Source organism: Bos indicus x Bos taurus, chromosome 15 (assembly GCF_003369695.1).
Source record: "Bos indicus x Bos taurus breed Angus x Brahman F1 hybrid chromosome 15, Bos_hybrid_MaternalHap_v2.0, whole genome shotgun sequence".
Lineage (NCBI taxonomy): Eukaryota > Metazoa > Chordata > Mammalia > Artiodactyla > Bovidae > Bos > Bos indicus x Bos taurus.
In genome coordinates, this window is record NC_040090.1 from 6,448,690 (window position 1) to 6,467,582 (window position 18,893).

General features: G+C 40.2%; 1 protein-coding gene across 2 annotated transcripts in view; it reads left to right on the forward strand.

The window, feature by feature from the left end:
- The first annotated feature begins 4,410 nt into the window (after positions 1–4,410).
- The window catches only part of FNBP4 (formin binding protein 4), a 30,706-nt gene continuing 16,223 nt past the window's right edge, over positions 4,411–18,893 (forward strand). The window contains exons 1-11 of one of the 2 annotated variants that reach the window (XM_027562356.1): positions 4,411–4,765; positions 5,768–5,866; positions 8,742–8,878; positions 9,198–9,381; positions 9,959–10,106; positions 10,212–10,332; positions 11,273–11,608; positions 12,190–12,400; positions 15,693–15,817; positions 16,813–16,917; positions 18,120–18,253. In XM_027562356.1, the coding sequence (XP_027418157.1) occupies positions 4,537–4,765; positions 5,768–5,866; positions 8,742–8,878; positions 9,198–9,381; positions 9,959–10,106; positions 10,212–10,332; positions 11,273–11,608; positions 12,190–12,400; positions 15,693–15,817; positions 16,813–16,917; positions 18,120–18,253 (1,829 nt within the window). In that variant the 5' untranslated portion in view covers positions 4,411–4,536. The remainder of the gene's footprint in view (positions 4,766–5,767; positions 5,867–8,741; positions 8,879–9,197; positions 9,382–9,958; positions 10,107–10,211; positions 10,333–11,272; positions 11,609–12,189; positions 12,401–15,692; positions 15,818–16,812; positions 16,918–18,119; positions 18,254–18,893) is intronic. The other variant, XM_027562357.1, reaches the window with a different exon arrangement.

Below are 18,893 nucleotides of genomic sequence, written 5' to 3' on the forward strand. Positions count from 1 at the left end.
TCACACCCTTCTCCTCCTGCCCCCCAATCCCTCCCAGCATCAGAGTCTTTTCCAATGAGTCAACTCCACATGAGGTGGCCAAAGTATTGGAGTTTCAGCTTTAGCATCAGTCCTTCCAAAGAAATCCCAGGGCTGATCTCCTTCAGAATGGACTGGTTGGATCTCCTTGCAGTCCAAGGGACTCTCAAGAGTCTTCTCCAACACCACAGTTCAAAAGCATCAATTCTTTGGCGCTCAGCTTTCTTCACAGTCCAACTCTCACATCTATACATGACCACAGGAAAAGCCACAGCCTTGACTGGACGAACATTTGTTGGCAAAGTAATGTCTCTGCTTTTGAATAGGCTATCTAGGTTGGTCATAACTTTCCTTCCAAGGAGTAAGCGTCTTTTAATTTCATGGCTGCAGTCACCATCTGCAGTGATTTTGGAGCCCAAAAAATAAAGTCTGACACTGTTTCCACTGTTTCCCCATCTATTTCCCATGAAGTGATGGGACCAGATGCCATGATCTTCATTTTCTGAATGTTGAGCTTTAAGCCAACTTTTTCACTCTCCGCTTTCACTTTCATCAAGAGGCTTTTTAGTTCCTCTTCACTTTCTGCCATAAGGGTGGTGTCATCTGCATATCTGAGGTTATTGATATTTCTCCCAGCAATCTTGATTCCAGCTTGTGTTTCTTCCAGTCAAGCGTTTCTCATGATGTACTCTGCATATAAGTTAAATAAGCAGGGTGACAATATACAGCCTTGATGTACTCCTTTTCCTATTTGGAACCAGTCTGTTGTTCCATGTCCAGTTCTAACTGTTGCTTCCTGACCTGCATACAATTTTCTCAAGAGGCAGATCAGGTGGTCTGGTATTCCCATCTCTTGAAGAATTTTCCACAGTTTATTGTGATCCACACAGTCAAAGGCTTTGGCATAGTCAATCAAGCAGAAATAGATGTTTTTCTGGAACTCTCTGGCTTTTTCCATGATCCAGCAGATGTTGGCAATTTGATCTCTGGTTCCTCTGCCTTTTCTAAAACTAGCTTGAACATCAGGAAGTTCACGGTTCACATATTGCTGAAGCCTGGCTTGGAGAGTTTTGAGCATTACTTTACTAGTGTGTGAGATGAGTACAATTGTGCGGTAGTTTGAGCATTCTTTGGCATTGCCTTTCTTTGGGATTGGAATGAAAACTGACCTTTTCCAGTCCTGTGGCCACTGCTGAGTTTTCCAAATGTGCTGGCATATTGAGTGCATCATCTTTCAGGATTTGAAATAGCTCAACTGGAATTCCATCACCTCCATTAGCTTTGTTCATAGTGATGTTTTCTAAGGCCACTTGACTTCACATTCCAGGATGTCTGGCTCTAGATGAGTGATCACATCATCGTGATTATCTGGGTCGTGAAGATCTTTTTTGTACAGTTCTTCTGTGTATTCTTGCCATCTCTTCTTAATATCTTCTGCTTCTGTTAGGTCCATACCATTTCTGTCCTTTATGGAGCCCATCTTTGAATGAAATATTCCTTTGGTATCTCTAATTTTCTTGAAGAGATCTCTAGTCTTTCCCATTCTGTTGTTTTCCTCTATTTTCTTGCATTGATCGCTGAGGAAGGCTTTCTTATCTCTTCTTGCTATTCTTTGGAACTCTGCATTCAGATGCTTATATCTTTCCTTTTCTCCTTTGCTTTTTGCTTCTTCTTTTCACAGCTATTTGTAAGGCCTCCCCAAACAGCCATTTTGCTTTTTTGCATTTCTTTTCCATGGGGATGGTCTTGATTCCTGTCTCCTGTACAATGTCACGAACCTCCATCCATAGTTCATCAGGCACTCTATCTATCAGATCTAAGCCCTTAAATCTATTTCTCACTTCCACTGTATAATCATAAGGGATTTGATTTAGGTCATACCTGAATGGTCTAGTGGTTTTCCCTACTTTCTTCAATTTAAGTCTGAATTTGGCAATAAGGAGTTCATGATCTGAGCCACAGTCAGCTCCTGGTCTTGTTTTTGCTGACTGTATAGAGCTTCTTCATCTTTGGCTGCAAAGAATATAATCAATCTGATTTTGGTGTTGACCATCTGGTGATGTCCATGTATAGAGTCTTCTCTTGTGTTGTTGGAAGAGGGTGTTTGTTATGACCAGTGCATTTTCTTGGCAAAATTCTATTAGTCTTTGCCCTGCTTCATTCTGTATTCCAAGGCCAGATTTGCCTGTTACTCCAGTTGTTTCTTGACTTCCTGCTTTTGCATTCCAGTTCTCTATAATGAAAAGGACATCTTTTTTGGGTGTTAGTTCTAAAAAAAAGTCTAGCAATTATATCTGGAAGGTACTATATCCAAATGTTTGACTTCAAAACTCCTTATGTACAACTACCATATTTCAATGTTTTTCTTAAGAAATAAATGAGAAAAAAAGAAACAAATCAGAAAATTGGTGACAGGGACTTCCCCTGCAGTCCAGCAGGTAAAGTTCCATACTCCCAATTCAGGGGACACAGGTTCAACCCCTGGTCAGGGAACTAAAATTTCACATACCACAACTAAGCCCTCACTTCACAATGAAGAGCCTTTCAGGCGCAACGAACATCCAGTGCAGCCAAAATAATAATAAACTTTGATGACAGCTTCAAAACAGCATATACACTTGCTTCTAGTTGTTAATTTTTCAGAAATTTTGGAAGTCTAACCTCAAGACACTCTAATCCAGTTATTCCTCCCATAGGCAAAGGAAAAACAAACAAACAAACATTGCTACTTATGTTGTTTGCATATATTCATGTGCTATATTCATTCAAAAACTCTAAGTGCTTATGTTCCAGAAAGTACATTTCAACCCAGGGAACAAAACAGACAAGTCACTGCTTTCACGGCTTTTGTACTCAACAACCAATCCAAGGGTTCATCTATAAATGAGGAATATTATCTAAAAATTAGAAATAACCATATAGATATCTATCTTATACAGTTATTGTGAAAATCAAACGTAATTCTACACATAAACTGCTTAAATGGTATGTCACACATAGTTAACTGTTCAACATTACAAATTATTAGTGTATGCTCAAGCAAGAATTGAGTGGGCCTTAGGGACACAAAAACATATACCATTGGAATTCTTCCGTCGTGTTGGCCTCTTTGTGACCCCACGGACTGCAGCACACCAGGCTTCCATGACCAATTCCCAGAGCTTGCTCAAACTCATGTCTACCAAGTCTGTGATGCCATCCAACCATCTCATCCTCTGTCATCCCCTTCTCCTCCTGCCTTCAATCTTGCCCAGCATCAGGAGCTTTTCCAATGAGTCAGTTCTCCACATCAAGTGACCAAAGTATTCCAGCTTCAGCTTCAGCATCAGCCCTTCCAATGACTATTCAGTATTGATTTCCTTTAGGATTGACTGGTTTGATCTCCTTGCTGTCCAAGGGACTCTCAAGAGTCTCCTTTGATCTCCTTGCTGTCAAAAGAGCTCTCAAGAGTCTTCTCTAATTTGTAACACTGAGCATTTATTATGTGTGAGGTAGGATATAAGCAGTTCATATGTAGAACTGCATTCGATTTTCACAACCTTATAGGATAGATATCTATACCATTATTTCTAGTTTATAGATCATAATACTCTTTTATACATGAACCCTGGATTTCTTAAACTCAGTGGTAGGTTAAGTGCTGGTGAGGAACTCAGCAATGAAATAAGATTCAGAGATGTAACCCCTGCAATGGGTCTTGAGGAAGGAAAACAATTTGGCCACGTGATGCAGTAGTTATTCCAGCTAGTCTGAAAGAATAAAGGTGAGAGAAATGCTCTGTGTGGCTGCCTCTGAAACAGGGGAGGGGAGAAGAGAGTGCTAAAGAAAGATTAAACCTAATAAAGCGACTAGATTGGGAAGGTTCCTGGACCCCATCGCAAAAATTTAGGCTCTTTCCTCCTATGCAGTACAAGTGATTTTTTTTTCAGCTGATAAGCAACAATATGAGGCATCTTTGTGCTCCAAGAAAAAATTTACAAAACCGTAAGAGACCCCCTATTCTATTTAGTGTTCAATGCTAGACCCAAATTAAACCCCAATAAACAAGGCGAAACTAGGGGAAAGACCAGGAAAGCAGCATAGCATCCCAGATGACAAACGGTAGGAAACACAGCCAAGAGCGGGCTCAAAATGGAGGACAGGGCGGCAGAAAAAAGACTCCGCAAAAAACGCAGGGGTGGAGCGTGACGTAATTTGGAAGGTAGTCTAAACTCACACTCTTCGGTACTATTGGCTTAACGCTAACCTTTTTCGTTTTCCATTGGCTCCCGGCTCCGTCAATGTGTCAAAATAACCAATCGCCTAACCCCATGGGTAAAGTCCGCCCTCCCTTCCTGGGGGCGGGGCCAGAAGAGCACACCAGGCCCAGTGCGCTTGCGCTAGCGCGCTCTCCGCCGGTTAAAAGCGGATCCCTGCAGGAGGCGGCGTCGCAGCGTATGAATATTGATTACGCATCGCCGCGCCAAGCGCCCGCCCCTCTCGGCTGTCCGACGCTCGCGGCTCGCGCTCGGGCTCGCGATGGGGAAGAAGTCCCGGGCGGTACCCGGCCGAAGGCCCATCCTGCAGCTCTCTCCGCCAGGTCCCCGGAGCAGCACGCCGAGCAGGGACCCGGAGCCGGAACCCGACGCCGAACCGGACTCGACGGCGGCGGCGGCGGCGCCCAGCCAGCCGGCCCCGGCAGCGGTGTCGACGACGACAACCGCGGTGACTGCCGCCGCGGCGGCCTCGGAGGATTCGCCCTCAGAAGGTAAAGCGTGCGCGAGGGCCCTGGCGCCGAGGTGGGGCCAGTCCGAAACTCGAGCTCGGGGGCTGCGGCCTAGGTCTGTCAGACTGGGCCTGCGAGGAACGAGAAGCCCGAGCGGGCGGCGTCCGCCTCCGAGGCCTGCTGCGCGGGGCCTGCGGGCCGGACGGCTGTGGGCCCGGAGGGGCGGAAGGGGCCGCGGAGCCGTGTGCGCTCGGCCGGAGCCGACTCAGAGGCGCCATCTCGGGTGCAGGGCTTGGCCCGGGCCGCCGAGTCTCCTTCCTCATCGTCTGCTCTCGGTTTTGAATAACTTCACGGGATAAATGGAGACGGTGCGTTTCCTTGTCCTAGCCTCAGTGACCGTGGAACCTGCCGTTTCCTACACGTCATGTGCTTTTCCTTTCGTTTTTGTTGAAATTGAGAGAGACGCTTTAGAAGTAACCATACTTCTGTTAGGCCAGCTCAAGTGTAAGTTCCTCCTAGTTGGCAGGTTTCCGCAACATTCCTGGAGAGGTGGAGCTCGTGGCTTCCCAATCTCTTGTGTTTATCCCCAGAATGGTACTTGGATTAAGATGAACCAGACAGAATTACTTTAGGAGCCATATGCCGGAAAAGCCCCGACCTTTTCAGGTGCTAAAAAAAAAAAAAAAAAATAATAAAGATCACTTTGGGGGAAAAAATGCTCTAGTTATGCTTATAGTAAAAGCCGTATGGTTAACCGGGAGAGAATTTAACGTGTGCGTGAATGTGTTTTAACTTTGGATTATTTCAGATAATTTTTACGTATGGTGTTCACATTCTTAATGTTAACGCCACGAGGCAGAGTGAAGATTCTGGCTATGGTTGTTTCTCGCCTCTCAGTTATTTGGGTCAGTGATGGGTTATAGCCACTTTGTTTTGAAATTGATGAAATCTAGACTTGAGAGGTCAAGTCAGAGATTGTTTTGTCACCTGTGTGGTTTTTTTTCTCTGTTCGGTCATCTGGCTGTTTGCTTTTCGCTGTTTTAGATCCAGATGAACAGGAGGTGGTGGTGGAGGTTCCCAGAGTTGTTCAGAATCCTCCCAAACCAGTCATGACCACCAGGCCCACTGCTGTTAAAGCAACAGGTATAGTTGTGGGTTTTTTTGGTTTTTCTTAATTCATTGTCTACAGTATCTTTCTTTAGGATCAAATTGTGTTTGTATATGGTGTTTTGATGAATGTTTCAGCAAATTTATACTCCCGTTAGATGGAAATTTAACATCTTTGTGAGGGCTTGTAGTTGTATGTATACACTTTAACCAGTGTAAAATTTGCTATTTTTGTCTCTCTGTACCCATATTAATTTCTACTACTTTTTCTACTAATGCTATTTTTAAAATTTATTTTATATTGAAGGATAATTGCTTTACAGAATTTTGCTGTTTTCTGTCAAACCTCAACATGAATCAGCCATTAGGTATACATATATCCCGTCCCTTTTGAACCTCCCTCCCACCCGCCTCCCCATCGTAATCCTCTAGGTTGATACAGAGCCCCTGTTTGAGTTTCCTGAGCCACACAGCAAATTCCCATTGGCTATCTATTGTACATATGGTAATGTAAGTTTCCATGTTACTCTTGCCATACATCTCACCCTCTCTCCCCCACCATGTCCATAAGTCTATTCTGTATGTCTTTTTCTCCATTGTTGCCCTGTAAATAAATTCTTCAGTACCATTTTTCTAGATTCCGTATATATGTCTTAGAATACTGTGTTTATCTTTCTCTTTCTGACTCACTTCACTCTGTATAATAGGCTCTAGATTCATCCACCTCATTAGAACCCACTCAAACGCATTTCTTCTTATGGCTGAGTAACATTCCATTGTGTATATATACCACAGCTTCTTTATCCTACTAATGCTATTTGGTAACTTGTTTTCTGGCTTCCCCAGTATCTTGGCATTCTTTAGGGAATGCTGATGATGTCTTTTTGTCTTTTTCTTTAAGAAACTGCTCTGATTGGTACCTAGCAAATGTTTACATAGCTGAAAATTGCTCTTACTGAATATTTTTTAAGCATGAAAGAATATTTGCAACAGTGGTTTTGTAGACAGACCACTGTGGTTCAAATCACCACTCTAGCATTCATATACTAAGACCTCACGACATCATTCATCTGTAAAACAGATCTTTCAGCCCTAAGTTGTTTTGATAATTACATTGAATAACATACAAATTTCTAAACCACAAGTGCTGAAAATGTTTGTTTTCTCTACTCTATATATCTTGAGAGATTAAAGTGTGTTTTCATATTAAATATTCTATAATTGTAATAACTTTGATCTTCTGAATTTGAGGGACTTTTTGAACTATGTACCTGAAGTAACAGATGCTTGCTCCTCCCCATACCCCATTTACCACTTAAAACTGAATTAGAAACGGTAAACTGGAGAAGGGAATGGCAACCCACTCCAGTATTCTTGCCTGGAGAATCGTGTGGATTGAGGAGCCTGATGGCTGCAGTCCATTGGGTCACAAAGAGTCTGACACGACTGAGTGACTAACACACACATGGGAAAGTAAAACACGTGAAAGAAATTTCAGAACTAGGAAGTAGCACTATGTGTTCAAGAGTTGGAAGAGGTTTTATGTATTTAGTATGAAAAACTCTGAATTGAAGAGAAAAAGACTACATAGAGCCTTGAATAAACCTATTGCCTATAAGATCCGCTCTGAGCCTGGGTAATTAACCCTGCCGAGGAATTTTGTAATCCAAATTCCCCACAGCTCACCTGGCTGGAACCTTTTACCAAAGTATATAGAACTAAAGCCAGTGTTTATTATTGTCTCTAAACTAGAAAGGGTTTCTTTGTGAAAATATAAATTTCCTATACTCCGCTTTCCCCCAGAAACCCATCAGTGCTGAATTCTAAGGTGCAGATTTTTTCTGTACAGAAATGTCTTAGGTAGTTCTTGCCCTTACCTGTTGTTCAGGAAGTGTGGAAAATTGACTGGTATCTATGCCACCCCTTCCCCAACCACCAAATGAGATATATTTAGAAACTGGAAAGGGGAAATACTGTCTAATAAATATCCACTTTAAAATATATTCCTAATCAGTTTAAAATAATATTTTGGGAATTGGTAGTGTAACAACTTAGCTATATACTAAAAAAAAATGAAGGCATGATTTATGTGACTAAAGTAATGAATGTGAACTTTTGTATATAAATGAAGCAATTTATGTTCACACCTAGGTGAATCTATGAATTTGTTTATGGAATTATAACAAAGAAAACTAGATTTTACCTCCGATAAATCTTTTCAGTTTCCACAACACTGGAAAATTTAGTCCTGTTATTAAATGAAAAGTCAAGTTAGACTTAGATAGTTCATGTGCCTATTGTGATAAAATATATAAAGAGAGTATATATGCTGACTTAATTGTAACATTAGAGTAATAAACATCGGTCAACTAATAAACAGTTTCAGGTTTGTTTTTTTTTTTTTTTTAAGGGAATTGGCATTGCAGCATTACAGAGGCCATGCTTAATATTTTCAGTTTTAGCTGTGATTTTTGTTTTCTTTGTTTTGGTCGTAGCATCTTATGTTCTGTTTTAATTCATCACATGTTTGAGGGGGAAAAATTATTAAAGAGAGCTTTGTTTCCCACTTTGAAAAATCTCCTTGTTTCATTTACTAAACTAATCGGTTTACCTGTTTGAGATAGAGACCTAAATCAACAGATTCTAAAATCAGGATATATATTATGTGTTATTTTGACAGAGGGAGTAGTAGTTGAATAATTGAGCACATATTTTGAAAAGGATGTCAAATTGCTATGCAGGTTGATCTTATTAGTTCTAAGTGCATAATTATTTTGTACCTCTCTTGGTTAGCTGCAGATTTCTTGAGGTTCTGTAAGTAAACTAAATGGCTAAAAAATCATATTTTCTGTTGGATACTTCCTAGGACTTTGGCATTGTTAGAAATGTTGTTTTACCTTTTTGTTCCCAGGAGGTCTGTGCTTGCTTGGTGCATATGCTGACAGTGATGATGAAGAGAATGATATTTCAGAAAAACCAGCACAGTCTAAGGAAGCAAATGGAAACCAGTCAACCGATATTGATAGTACATTGGCCAACTTCCTAGCGGTTAGAAGTGCTTTTGTATTTGGGTTTTTAGTTATTGAAGCCACTTTGGGATTTGCATTTCAAGTGGTTAGCCTACTTGTCAGTCTGTATCTCCCGCTCCACTTTTCTTCCTTAGTCCCTCCCCATTACTCTCAACTTCTCCTTTTGTGCTAGTTGTAAGGACAGAAATGGAGAAGAGGAGAGTTTTAACTTGAGAAGCAGAGACTCAAGCTTCTTAAGTCAAAACCCTGTACAGTGGAGGGTTGGTTGGTTTGTTTATTTTCATTATTGCTGTTTTTTGGGTTTCACCTCAGTTATGCTTGTTGTTTTCACCCTGCAGGAAATTGATGCAATAACAGCTCCTCAGCCTGCGGCTCCTGGAGCAGCTTCTGCTCCACCCCCGACTCCACCCCGGCCAGAGCCAAAGGAATCGGCGCCTGCCCTTTCTTCCACTACTCCTAATGGGACGGACTCAACCCAGACCACAGGGTGGCAATATGATACTCAGTGTTCACTGGCAGGAGGTAAGCTTGAGTCTTTGAGTTTTAAATAAACCTAAAGTGTGGTTCTTAAAGTTGTTCTAGGCACTGAGGTTCCCAAAGGTGAAAGCCTATATACCTTAGCCCCAGACTTTAGAATTCTGGCTTTTTAAATACAGTACTTGGAAAATAACTAACTGCTCGGTTATATTTTTATCAGATGATTGTTTGCCTTTTAACCAGTGGCAGATTATACTCAGTAAATAATAAAAGCCATTATTTTTAAAAGTCTTTTGGGGTTTGCAATATATCTTTCAACCATCAAACTGCTTTTTTAAACCATGTTTGCAAAGACAGCTCAGGAGGGAGGAGTTGCCCCCCCAGGGGACGTTGAACAGTGTCTGGAGAGGGTTTGATGGTCACAGCAGAGGGTGGGGGCGGGGGAGCGTTGCTGCATCCAGTGGGTAGGGGCCAGGATGCTGCTGAATACTGGTCAGGACTGTCCTGCCCAGTGACAGAGCTAAGGTTGAAAAACCCTGGGTTAGATGGTTATGACTTGAGATACAAGGTCAGAGTTGTGCAGAAATATGTGCTGCTTGAAATTTGTTTCATTTTCTTCTAGTTGGAATTGAGATGGGAGATTGGCAGGAGGTCTGGGATGAGAACACAGGATGCTATTATTATTGGAACACACAAACAAATGAAGTGACGTGGGAATTACCCCAGTATCTTGCCACTCAGGTACAAGGATTACAACATTACCAGCCTAGGTAAGAACAGACCTGAAAAAGAAGTTAACCTAGAAGGAAATCAGAGTCTTATCTTTTGCTCATACTCACCTTCTGTTGCTTTTGCTAAGTATATGTTTTTTTTAGTTGTGTAACAGGTGCTGAAGCTAGTTTTGTGGTAAATACCGACATGTATGCTAAGGAGAAAAATACTTCTGTTTCTAGTAGTAAAAGTGGACCAGTCATAGCCAAGCGAGAAGTTAAAAAGGTCAGTGTTACAACTTACCTCTTCTGCTTATTTTCAGATCTAAAGAGCTTGAATGCTACTTTGTCACAGGTGTATTACCCGTCTGTTAATATTTTGCAACATAGATGTAAAACAGGATACATTTTGTTTCTTGAAATTTTACTTAATCTGTTTCTGTTTATTGTGTGGCATTTATAGCAGTTCCCCAGTTCAGTGGTTCTTCTGGAGCTTTAGGGTGCCGTAAAGGTCCCTTGGGTCATTGTGAAGGAAATGGGAGCAGCTAAGCAAGCAGGGACGGCTTTAGGGATTTGGTGATTCCACTTCAGTTTTTTTTTTTGTTTTTTTTTACTTCAATACAAAGATGAGCTACCTTAAAAATTACTGATAGTGAAACAAGCATTTTTTTAGCCTCATCAATAAGAAAAGTAAGTAAGTTGTACTCAACTGAGAGAGTGTTTGGGGGTGAATTTTAATTTCTCTTGAATTTTTAAATGGTGGGAGGTATATCAAAAAAATGCTTTTATAAAATAATCTGTACAACTCTAAGAGGGAGGTAGAGTAAATATCCCAGTGGAGGAAGTAGACACTTGAAATATAATCACACATTTCATTTTCGAAATATTTCACTTACCTCTCAGTCACCTTCACAGCATATTTATGAAGTTATCTCATCATACAGAAGAGGAAGGTGAAGGTTCATCCACTTATGTGTTGAACTGACAAAATTAGGATTTTATTTTAATCTGCTTCTGTTTTTTACTAGTCCTTTGACATACAGAGGAGAAAAGATATGTTTGCGTTCCACCCAGAACAATAATACTGCCTTTCTAAAGTAACATTATTTGCATTACACACATGTAAGAAAAATGGTGCAAACATGTACTAATCTGATGGGGATCAGTGGTTTTTATTCAGGTGAAATTTCTTTGAAAGTTAAGCAAGATTATTTAATTCTTTATAGGAAGTAAATGAAGGAATTCAGGCTCTCTCAAACAATGAGGAGGAGAAGAAAGGGGTGGCAGCGTCACTGCTTGCTCCTCTACTGCCTGAGGGAATAAAAGAGGAAGAAGAGAGATGGAGAAGAAAAGTAATTTGTAAAGAAGCAGAGCCAGTTTCAGAAGAGAAAGAAACAAGTACAACAGAAGAAGCAGCAGCAGTAAAGCCACAGGAAGTTCTGTTGGACAGTGTGGAAGACCCGAGTCAGGAGGATCTCTGCAGTGTTGTTCAGTCGGGAGAAAGTGAAGAGGAAGAAGAACAAGATACCCTTGAGCTGGAGCTGGTTTTGGAAAGGAAAAAAGTAAGTTTTTGTTAAATATGTTTCCTTCCTTCAGGACTGTCATACTCTGGGATCATTGTGCTTCATTTACGCCATTGGCGGGGCAGGGGGTCTGTTCTTCTTATCCTTTCATATAGATCGATGTTTAAGCCTATGTAATAAAAACCTGAACTCTGGAGTTGATCTACTGAAGCCCTGAGTGTGAAGCAGAGTCTCAATAGGTGTTGTAACAGTAATACAACTTCGAAGCTTCCCCCTTTTGAAAAATTTGAAGCTTTGGAGAACAGCTGGGCTTCCTAGGTAGCCCAGTGGTAAAGAATCTGCCTGTCAGTTCAGGAGACTCAGGTTTGATCCCTGGGTTGGGAGGATCGCCTGAAGTAGGACGTGGCAACCCACTCCAGTATTCTTGCCTGGAAAATGCCATGGACAGAGGAGGAAAAGAATGTGGAGTTTAATGCTCAGTCCTGATGGAGAGATGTATTAAGAAATACTTCTTGTCCTCAAAGTACTTAAATTCCAAAAACACATGGCTGTCATTCTTGCTACTCACAAATAAGTGTTGGTAAACAGTTAATGACACTCTGTTTTCATGTTCATTGTAGGCAGAATTGCGAGCCTTGGAGGAAGGAGATGGTAGTGTGTCAGGGTCTAGTCCATGTTCTGATATCAGCCAGCCAGCATCTCAGGATGGAATGCGTAGACTTATGTCTAAAAGAGGAAAATGGAAGATGTTTGTTCGCGCAACCAGTCCAGAGTCTACCAGCCGGAGTTCTAGCAAAACTGGACGAGAGACTCCAGAAAATGGAGAAACTGGTAATTGGTGCTTTAATTAAACTTGAGAGTTGAGAGATTTAGAGGAGCAATCCTTCTTACCCCTTTTTTGTTCCCTCTGGGGCAAATAGACCGATACTGCGCTTCTACCCTTTTAGGGAAATATGGGGAAGGAAGCTTCCACCCTTTCCTGCTCCACCTCTAATGGAGCAGTAGGAATTCAAGAGGCTGGAATCCAGTGGGTTGTGCAGTCACTGCTGATTGGAGATAACTTCTCCCTCAAAAACAAAAAAAATAAGATTGGGTTTCTCCTTCCCTTTTGTTTTAATCACTTGCTACAGTTATCTTGTAATCTGCATGAAGACCATGGGTTCTCCTTATCTCTCTCTTTCCAGCTGGTAAGCAAAGTAGGCAGGGACCACCTCTAGGAATCCCAGCCTCATCTTCTCTCTGTACAAGTCGCTCGGTCTTTTTTTTTTTTTATTATTTTATTTTTTGACTGCTTCAGGTTTTTGTTGTGTCATGAGGGATCTTTCATTGTGGCGTGCGGGCTGTCTAGTTGCAGCCTGAGGGCTTGGTCGCTCTGGGGCATGTGAGATCCCAGTTGCCCGACCAGGGATCGAACCTGCACCCCCCAACATTGCAAGGCAGATTCTCAACCACTGGACCACTGGGATGTCCCCAAGTTGGCCAGTCTCTGGTTGGGTGTGTAGATAGTTTGGTACTACCACGAGGATCCCAGTTATCTTCAGGGTGATATAGGAGAGAACCTGCTGCATTCTTCCAATCTGTTACCAGAACGGACTAGTTTTAATCACCAAAATCTGAGTTGAGTGTACCAAGCAGAAGGTACCTTATAGGTTATGATTTTTTAATTATAAGTAAACAAAAACACAGGTAATGAATGCAAACATCCTTGTTTGAACTTTTCTTTCTAATGAACAATACAGAAGAATATAAAGTAGAATTCTAAGGGCCCCTCTCCCTCCTTTGTCATTTCACTATTCTCATTCCCTACTCTGAGGTCCATTTTCTGTATTTTTTGTCTACATATGTTCTAGACTTTGTTTTGTTTTTTATGTGCGTTTGTGAAGTGGGCATATGTGAATTTTAACATAGACATTAACTGTATAGATAAAGTTGTTTTTCACTACTGCGTGTTACAGACGTCTTCATTTAACTCTTCCCTCACTGATCGTCATCTGTATCCTTGTTCCACGGTTAAAACTAATACTGCATTCATATTATCCCAAAATATTAGCCATTCAAATATCCATCTAAAGAATAGTGGATAAATTGTGATGTATTTTTGAAATTGAATACAGAATAGCAGTGAACAGTGAATGGTCCTTTGTTACATGCATCAACATGAATTATCACCAGAAACAATAAGGTTGAATTTTAAAAGCCACAGGAGAATGCATATGTTAGAATTCCATGTATGTAAATGGGAAAATAAGCAAAACTACTGTGTTTCAGGATTTAGCCATGATGAAAGTACAGGCGCTTATTAACATGACCAGGGTGTGTCTGGTGTGAGCATGATGGGAGAGGGGCACAGGGAGCTTCAAGGTGTTACTGATGGTCTTCTGTTAAGCTGGGTTGTAGTTACTGGAGTGCTCATGTTCTTTATACATAATACTCGTTACTTATGATACTTCACAATTAAAATCAAGCTTAGCAAACATCTTGGGACATCTGTCTTTAGGCAGGTTTTAGTATCATAGAATAGACTGCTAGTGGTATATTGCTAGGTTAAGGGGTATGTGCATTTTAATTTGATAAATCCTGCCTAATTGCCCTCCAAAATAATCATATCTTACAGCTTTAGCAGTTCTTTGAAATTGTTAAATTCTTAAACCTGTCATTAAATGTAAGATGTCTGATATATAAATAAACTAGAAACTAGTCAATGGGAGAGTAGAAAGATTTAGACAATTTGAAAATGCAGAAGCGATGTTAATGAACAAATAAAAAGAAAAAGGCCATTGTATGATAAGGTTTAGTACTTAATACTAAATTTCAAACTTTTTATGAAAGCTGTTGAGAGTGGTGTTAAAGTCACATTTCTTCTTTAGATCAAAGATTAACCGAAGTTAAGAAAGAGTACTCAAATTTGTTCTTTTTCTTTTTATCTATGATCCTCATGAGAGTGATTTATACTGGATATATGGGTTAGTTTGATAAGCAGGTGTTAATCAAATATAACAAAGAGTTCGTATCTTTTATGAACTTTTAGTCCATTTAATTATGTGGTAAACCTGTTCTCTTATGGAGATTCCCACTACCAACAGATAGCACTAACCAGAGGAATAAGTAGGTCCAGTAAAGGTTGTCTACAGGTGTTAACCAAGAAGGGAGTTATTTGGTAGTTTAATATGCTGCTCTGATTATGAAAGCCTTTTTATCAAAACCCTCTTGATAAAGAATCCTCACAAATTCCAGGTTTGATATCTAGCTTTCATAAGTAGTTGAAGCCATGAGTTTTTGGAAGAGATCAGAAAAGGAGCTTCCCTGGTGGTCCAGTGGTTAGGACTCTGCACTTCTGCTGCAGGGGACCACAGGTTTGATCCTTGTTCAGGAAACTAACATCCCACAAGCCACTAGATGTGACCAAAAAAATAAAAGATTAATAGATGGAGAAAGGAAAAACAGAAACTTTTGGGTAATGTGATAAAACAAGTAAATCCTATATGTAGATACATTTTAAGAAATGTGATTGTAAAGTAGTGGTCTCCAGCTCTTGACACCAGGGACCATTTTGTGGAAGACAATTTTCCCTTGGACCCAGTTGGGGGTGGGGAGGGCAAGGGATGGTTTCGGGATGATTCAAACAAGTTATATTTATTGTGTACTTTATTTCTAATACTGTTAACATCAGCTCCACCTCATCATCAGGCATTAGACCCTCAAAGATAGGGGACCCCTGTTATAAAGGAATAATTTTTTTTTTGGCTTTATAAAGATAGTAGGTTGGTAAGTCATTAGAGCTTCCTTAACATGTAAGGAACACATAGGCAAAGTAGAGCACTAATAACCTTCAGATACCTCTGCTCTAGGGATAAGAAAGTATATTTGGGGCTCTATTAGTACTGGTCTGTTTTTTTTTTTTTTTTTTTTAATATTTTTTTGAAATATAGTTGATTTACAGTTTTGTGTCAACCTCTTCTATCCAGGAAAGTGACTCAGTTATATACATAGAGACATTCTTTTTTTTTTTTCTTAATATTTTACGTTATGGTTTATTATGGGATATGGAGTATAATTCCCTGCACTGTATAGTAAGACCTTTTTATGGTCCTTTTGATTTAATTTCACATATTTTCTTTTGCAGCAGTTGGTGCTGAAAATTCAGAAAAAATGGATGAAAACTCAGACAAAGAGATGGAAGCAGAAGAATCTCCAGAAAAATTAAAAGTACAGACAGTACCTAAAGTAGAAGAAGAACAGGACTTGAAAGTATGTATATTACTTAATGCAGCTTGACAAATATTTTTTAATTGGCCAACCATCTTAAATAGGCCGACTACTTTTTTTTCTAGAAAGTAGTTAAACTTTTTCTTCTGGATAATAGTAAAAAAGTAATCTTTGCTATCTTTAAGTATAAATCATTTGGTTGAGTGAAAAAGTTATATTTAAGGCTGAAATAAGGAGACTGACTTGATGTAAGGAAATCTAAAAATAAATTCTAAATGCTCAACTATTTATAAGTAAGTCTCCATTGGAAAGCAGTAGCTTATCAAATATAGGCCTCTCTAGTTTGGAAGCATTAAAAGAAACTAAAGTCACAAATTTAAATAACAGATTTAACCTGCATGAACTATTGGGTTGGCCAAAAAGTTCATTCAGATTTTTCTAAAACAGCTTACGGAAAAACCAGAACGAACTTTGTGTCCAACGCAATACTTGGCCTTACACAAAAGGCATGCTTGGTTCCATTTTCATTTCTGTTCCTAATGTCATGAGAAGACTTGGACCAAGTAAGTGTGTGGCTCTTTAAGTATGCTTTTGGAAAAACCACTTTGCCTATTGTTTCAACTTTAAAAAGTCTATCCAGTCAGCAGCTAGTACAACTGTGCAGGTGGAATTGGGAGAATTCGTTTTGTTTAGTGTATGGCTGGTATAAGCAGTTAGTGATGGACGAGTGATGGTTTGGACAATATTGAGGAGTCATGTCATTTAGGATCTCTTTTCAAATTCCATATTATTTTAGAGTAGATATTGCATACAGTTTCTCTAGACCTTGCATAATTATTCATTCTTTCTTCACATAATTTTTAATGTGAATTATTTTACTATAAGTTAGGATTTTATCTTCTACATAACTAGTTGCAGTATATGAGAAAGGCCTTATAGGCAGATCCATTTTTCTAGTATCTGTAATGAAAAATGAAAGACTTTACTTAAAATATTCTGACTCTTAATTTTTCCTTTTTTTCTTTCCTGCATTGCAGTTTCAGATTGGAGAACTGGCAAATACCCTGACAAGTAAATTTGAGTTTTTAGGCATTAATAGACTGTCCATCTCCAACTTTCATGTGCTGCTTTTACAAACTGAGGTAATTAAGCCATTCTTTTTTTTTTTTTTTTTTTTAAGCCATTCTTAATATAAACAGTGTTTGAACGAAATGCTTTTTGTTTGAGAAATCTGTCTTATTTATGTTTCAATCCTAAAGTTAAATTACTAATCTTGATATATATTTGAACAACCAACACAGGAAACAAAACCGTGTCGTGGCCAAAGCAAAACATAATCATGGAAATAAATAACTGAGAGTTTGTGTGTAAGGATGATACTTGACTCCTTTCAATAGGCGTATATTTTAATATTTTTTTTGTAAGAAACTAAAATTCTATTCATAGTGATGAGACCCCCCCTCCCCCATAATATTGAATGTACTTTTAAAGTATTCTAGCATTATAGACTTTTTTTTATTTGGCCTCTCCCTCAGGCCTGTGGGATCTTGGTTCCCCGTCTAGGGGTCAAACCCAGGCCCTCGGCAGTGTAAAGGAGGGGTCATACTGCTGAATTGTCAGGGAATTCCCAGAGACTTATTGAAAAAGAGGAGTTCTGAGTCCTATGAGTAACCTGTGTACTTTACAGTAGTAGCAGGGTAGGATTAGGTAAGGAATTCCTGTAGGAAGTTGACCGATTTCCCTAAGAAGTAAACCTTTAATCTTGATTAATCGTACGTGCGTGCTCATTTGTGTTTGACTCTGTGACCCCAACGGGCTGTAGCCTGCCACAAGTCTTCTCTGTCCATGGGATTCTCCAGACAAGAACACTGCAGTGGGCTGCCAGTTCCCTCTCCAGGGGATCTTTCCAACCCAGGGATGAAACCTGGGTTTTTTAAATCTCCTGCGTTCCCCTGCAAAACTTTTTTTTTTTTTTTAAACCACCAACACCACCGGGGAAGCCCAATTTACTTTTTATTGATTACATGACTTAATTGAATCAAGTATCTACCAAAAATGTAAAGTTACTGGGGAACCATCTTAATATAGTTCACAGGGAAAAACAAAACTATACTGCTACTCACTTTCACAGATGTTGGAGCTTTGGCAGTATTGGGTTCCAGTCTCATTTTTCAGAACTCTACAGAGCAAACAAGACTTCTTAGGAAATTTAGGATGGGATTTCTCTTCCTCTTTGGTCTGTTCTGCCAGAGTATATAGTCATGGACCAGAAGACTTAAGTCCCTTTTCCTCTTCCTGTTGACATAAGAACAAGTCTCTAACGTAACCTGCTCTTTGATTTTAGACTCGGATTGCGGACTGGCGGGAAGGGGCTCTCAATGGAAACTACCTTAAACGAAAACTTCAGGATGCCGCAGAACAGCTAAAACAATATGAAATAAACGCCACTCCTAAAGGCTGGTCCTGCCACTGGGACAGGTACGCACTCTTCTCCCCTTTTCACCTTTCACCTTTGACATCTCAGACTTGATTTGTGATCGCCACCGCCTGACGACCTAACAGCCTGTCTGGAGACTGAGGGCAGCGGCCTGAGTGGTGCCGGGCGGGCAGAGCACCGCGAGCACTCACAGAGTTTGGGCCAGCCACACGGCGGAGGAACCAGAAGCAGTGTTTAAAGTGTTCCATGTAACGGATTTTTTCCCAAGATTGGACCAAGCTGGTTTTTACTCCAGAGCGTTGTTGCACGGAGTAGGGCGGGCTTGGGGGTTAAGCGCATGCGAGAGCTCTGTGCGCTTTACAGGACCTCTGGAAGCAACTACTCCTGATTAACCTCGGTGAAGTTAAGGAAAGCTTCGTGGCTGAAGATGTGAATGAAGAACAAGATTACTATCTTCTGCCAGCAGGTCAGATGAAAACATTTCTTTTTATATTTGGCTTTTCTTGATTTTTTTTTTTCGTTATTTGAAATCTTTGCTCTTTTATTTTTCAGCTCCCAGATCCTCTCCCTCTCTTTAGCTTTCACTGTGTTTGATATCAAGAGTATGAAATGTGAATGCCACGGTTCAAGAGGGGAAGAGTCACCTTTCGCAAACTTCGTTGTTCTCTTCTGTGGAAGGGA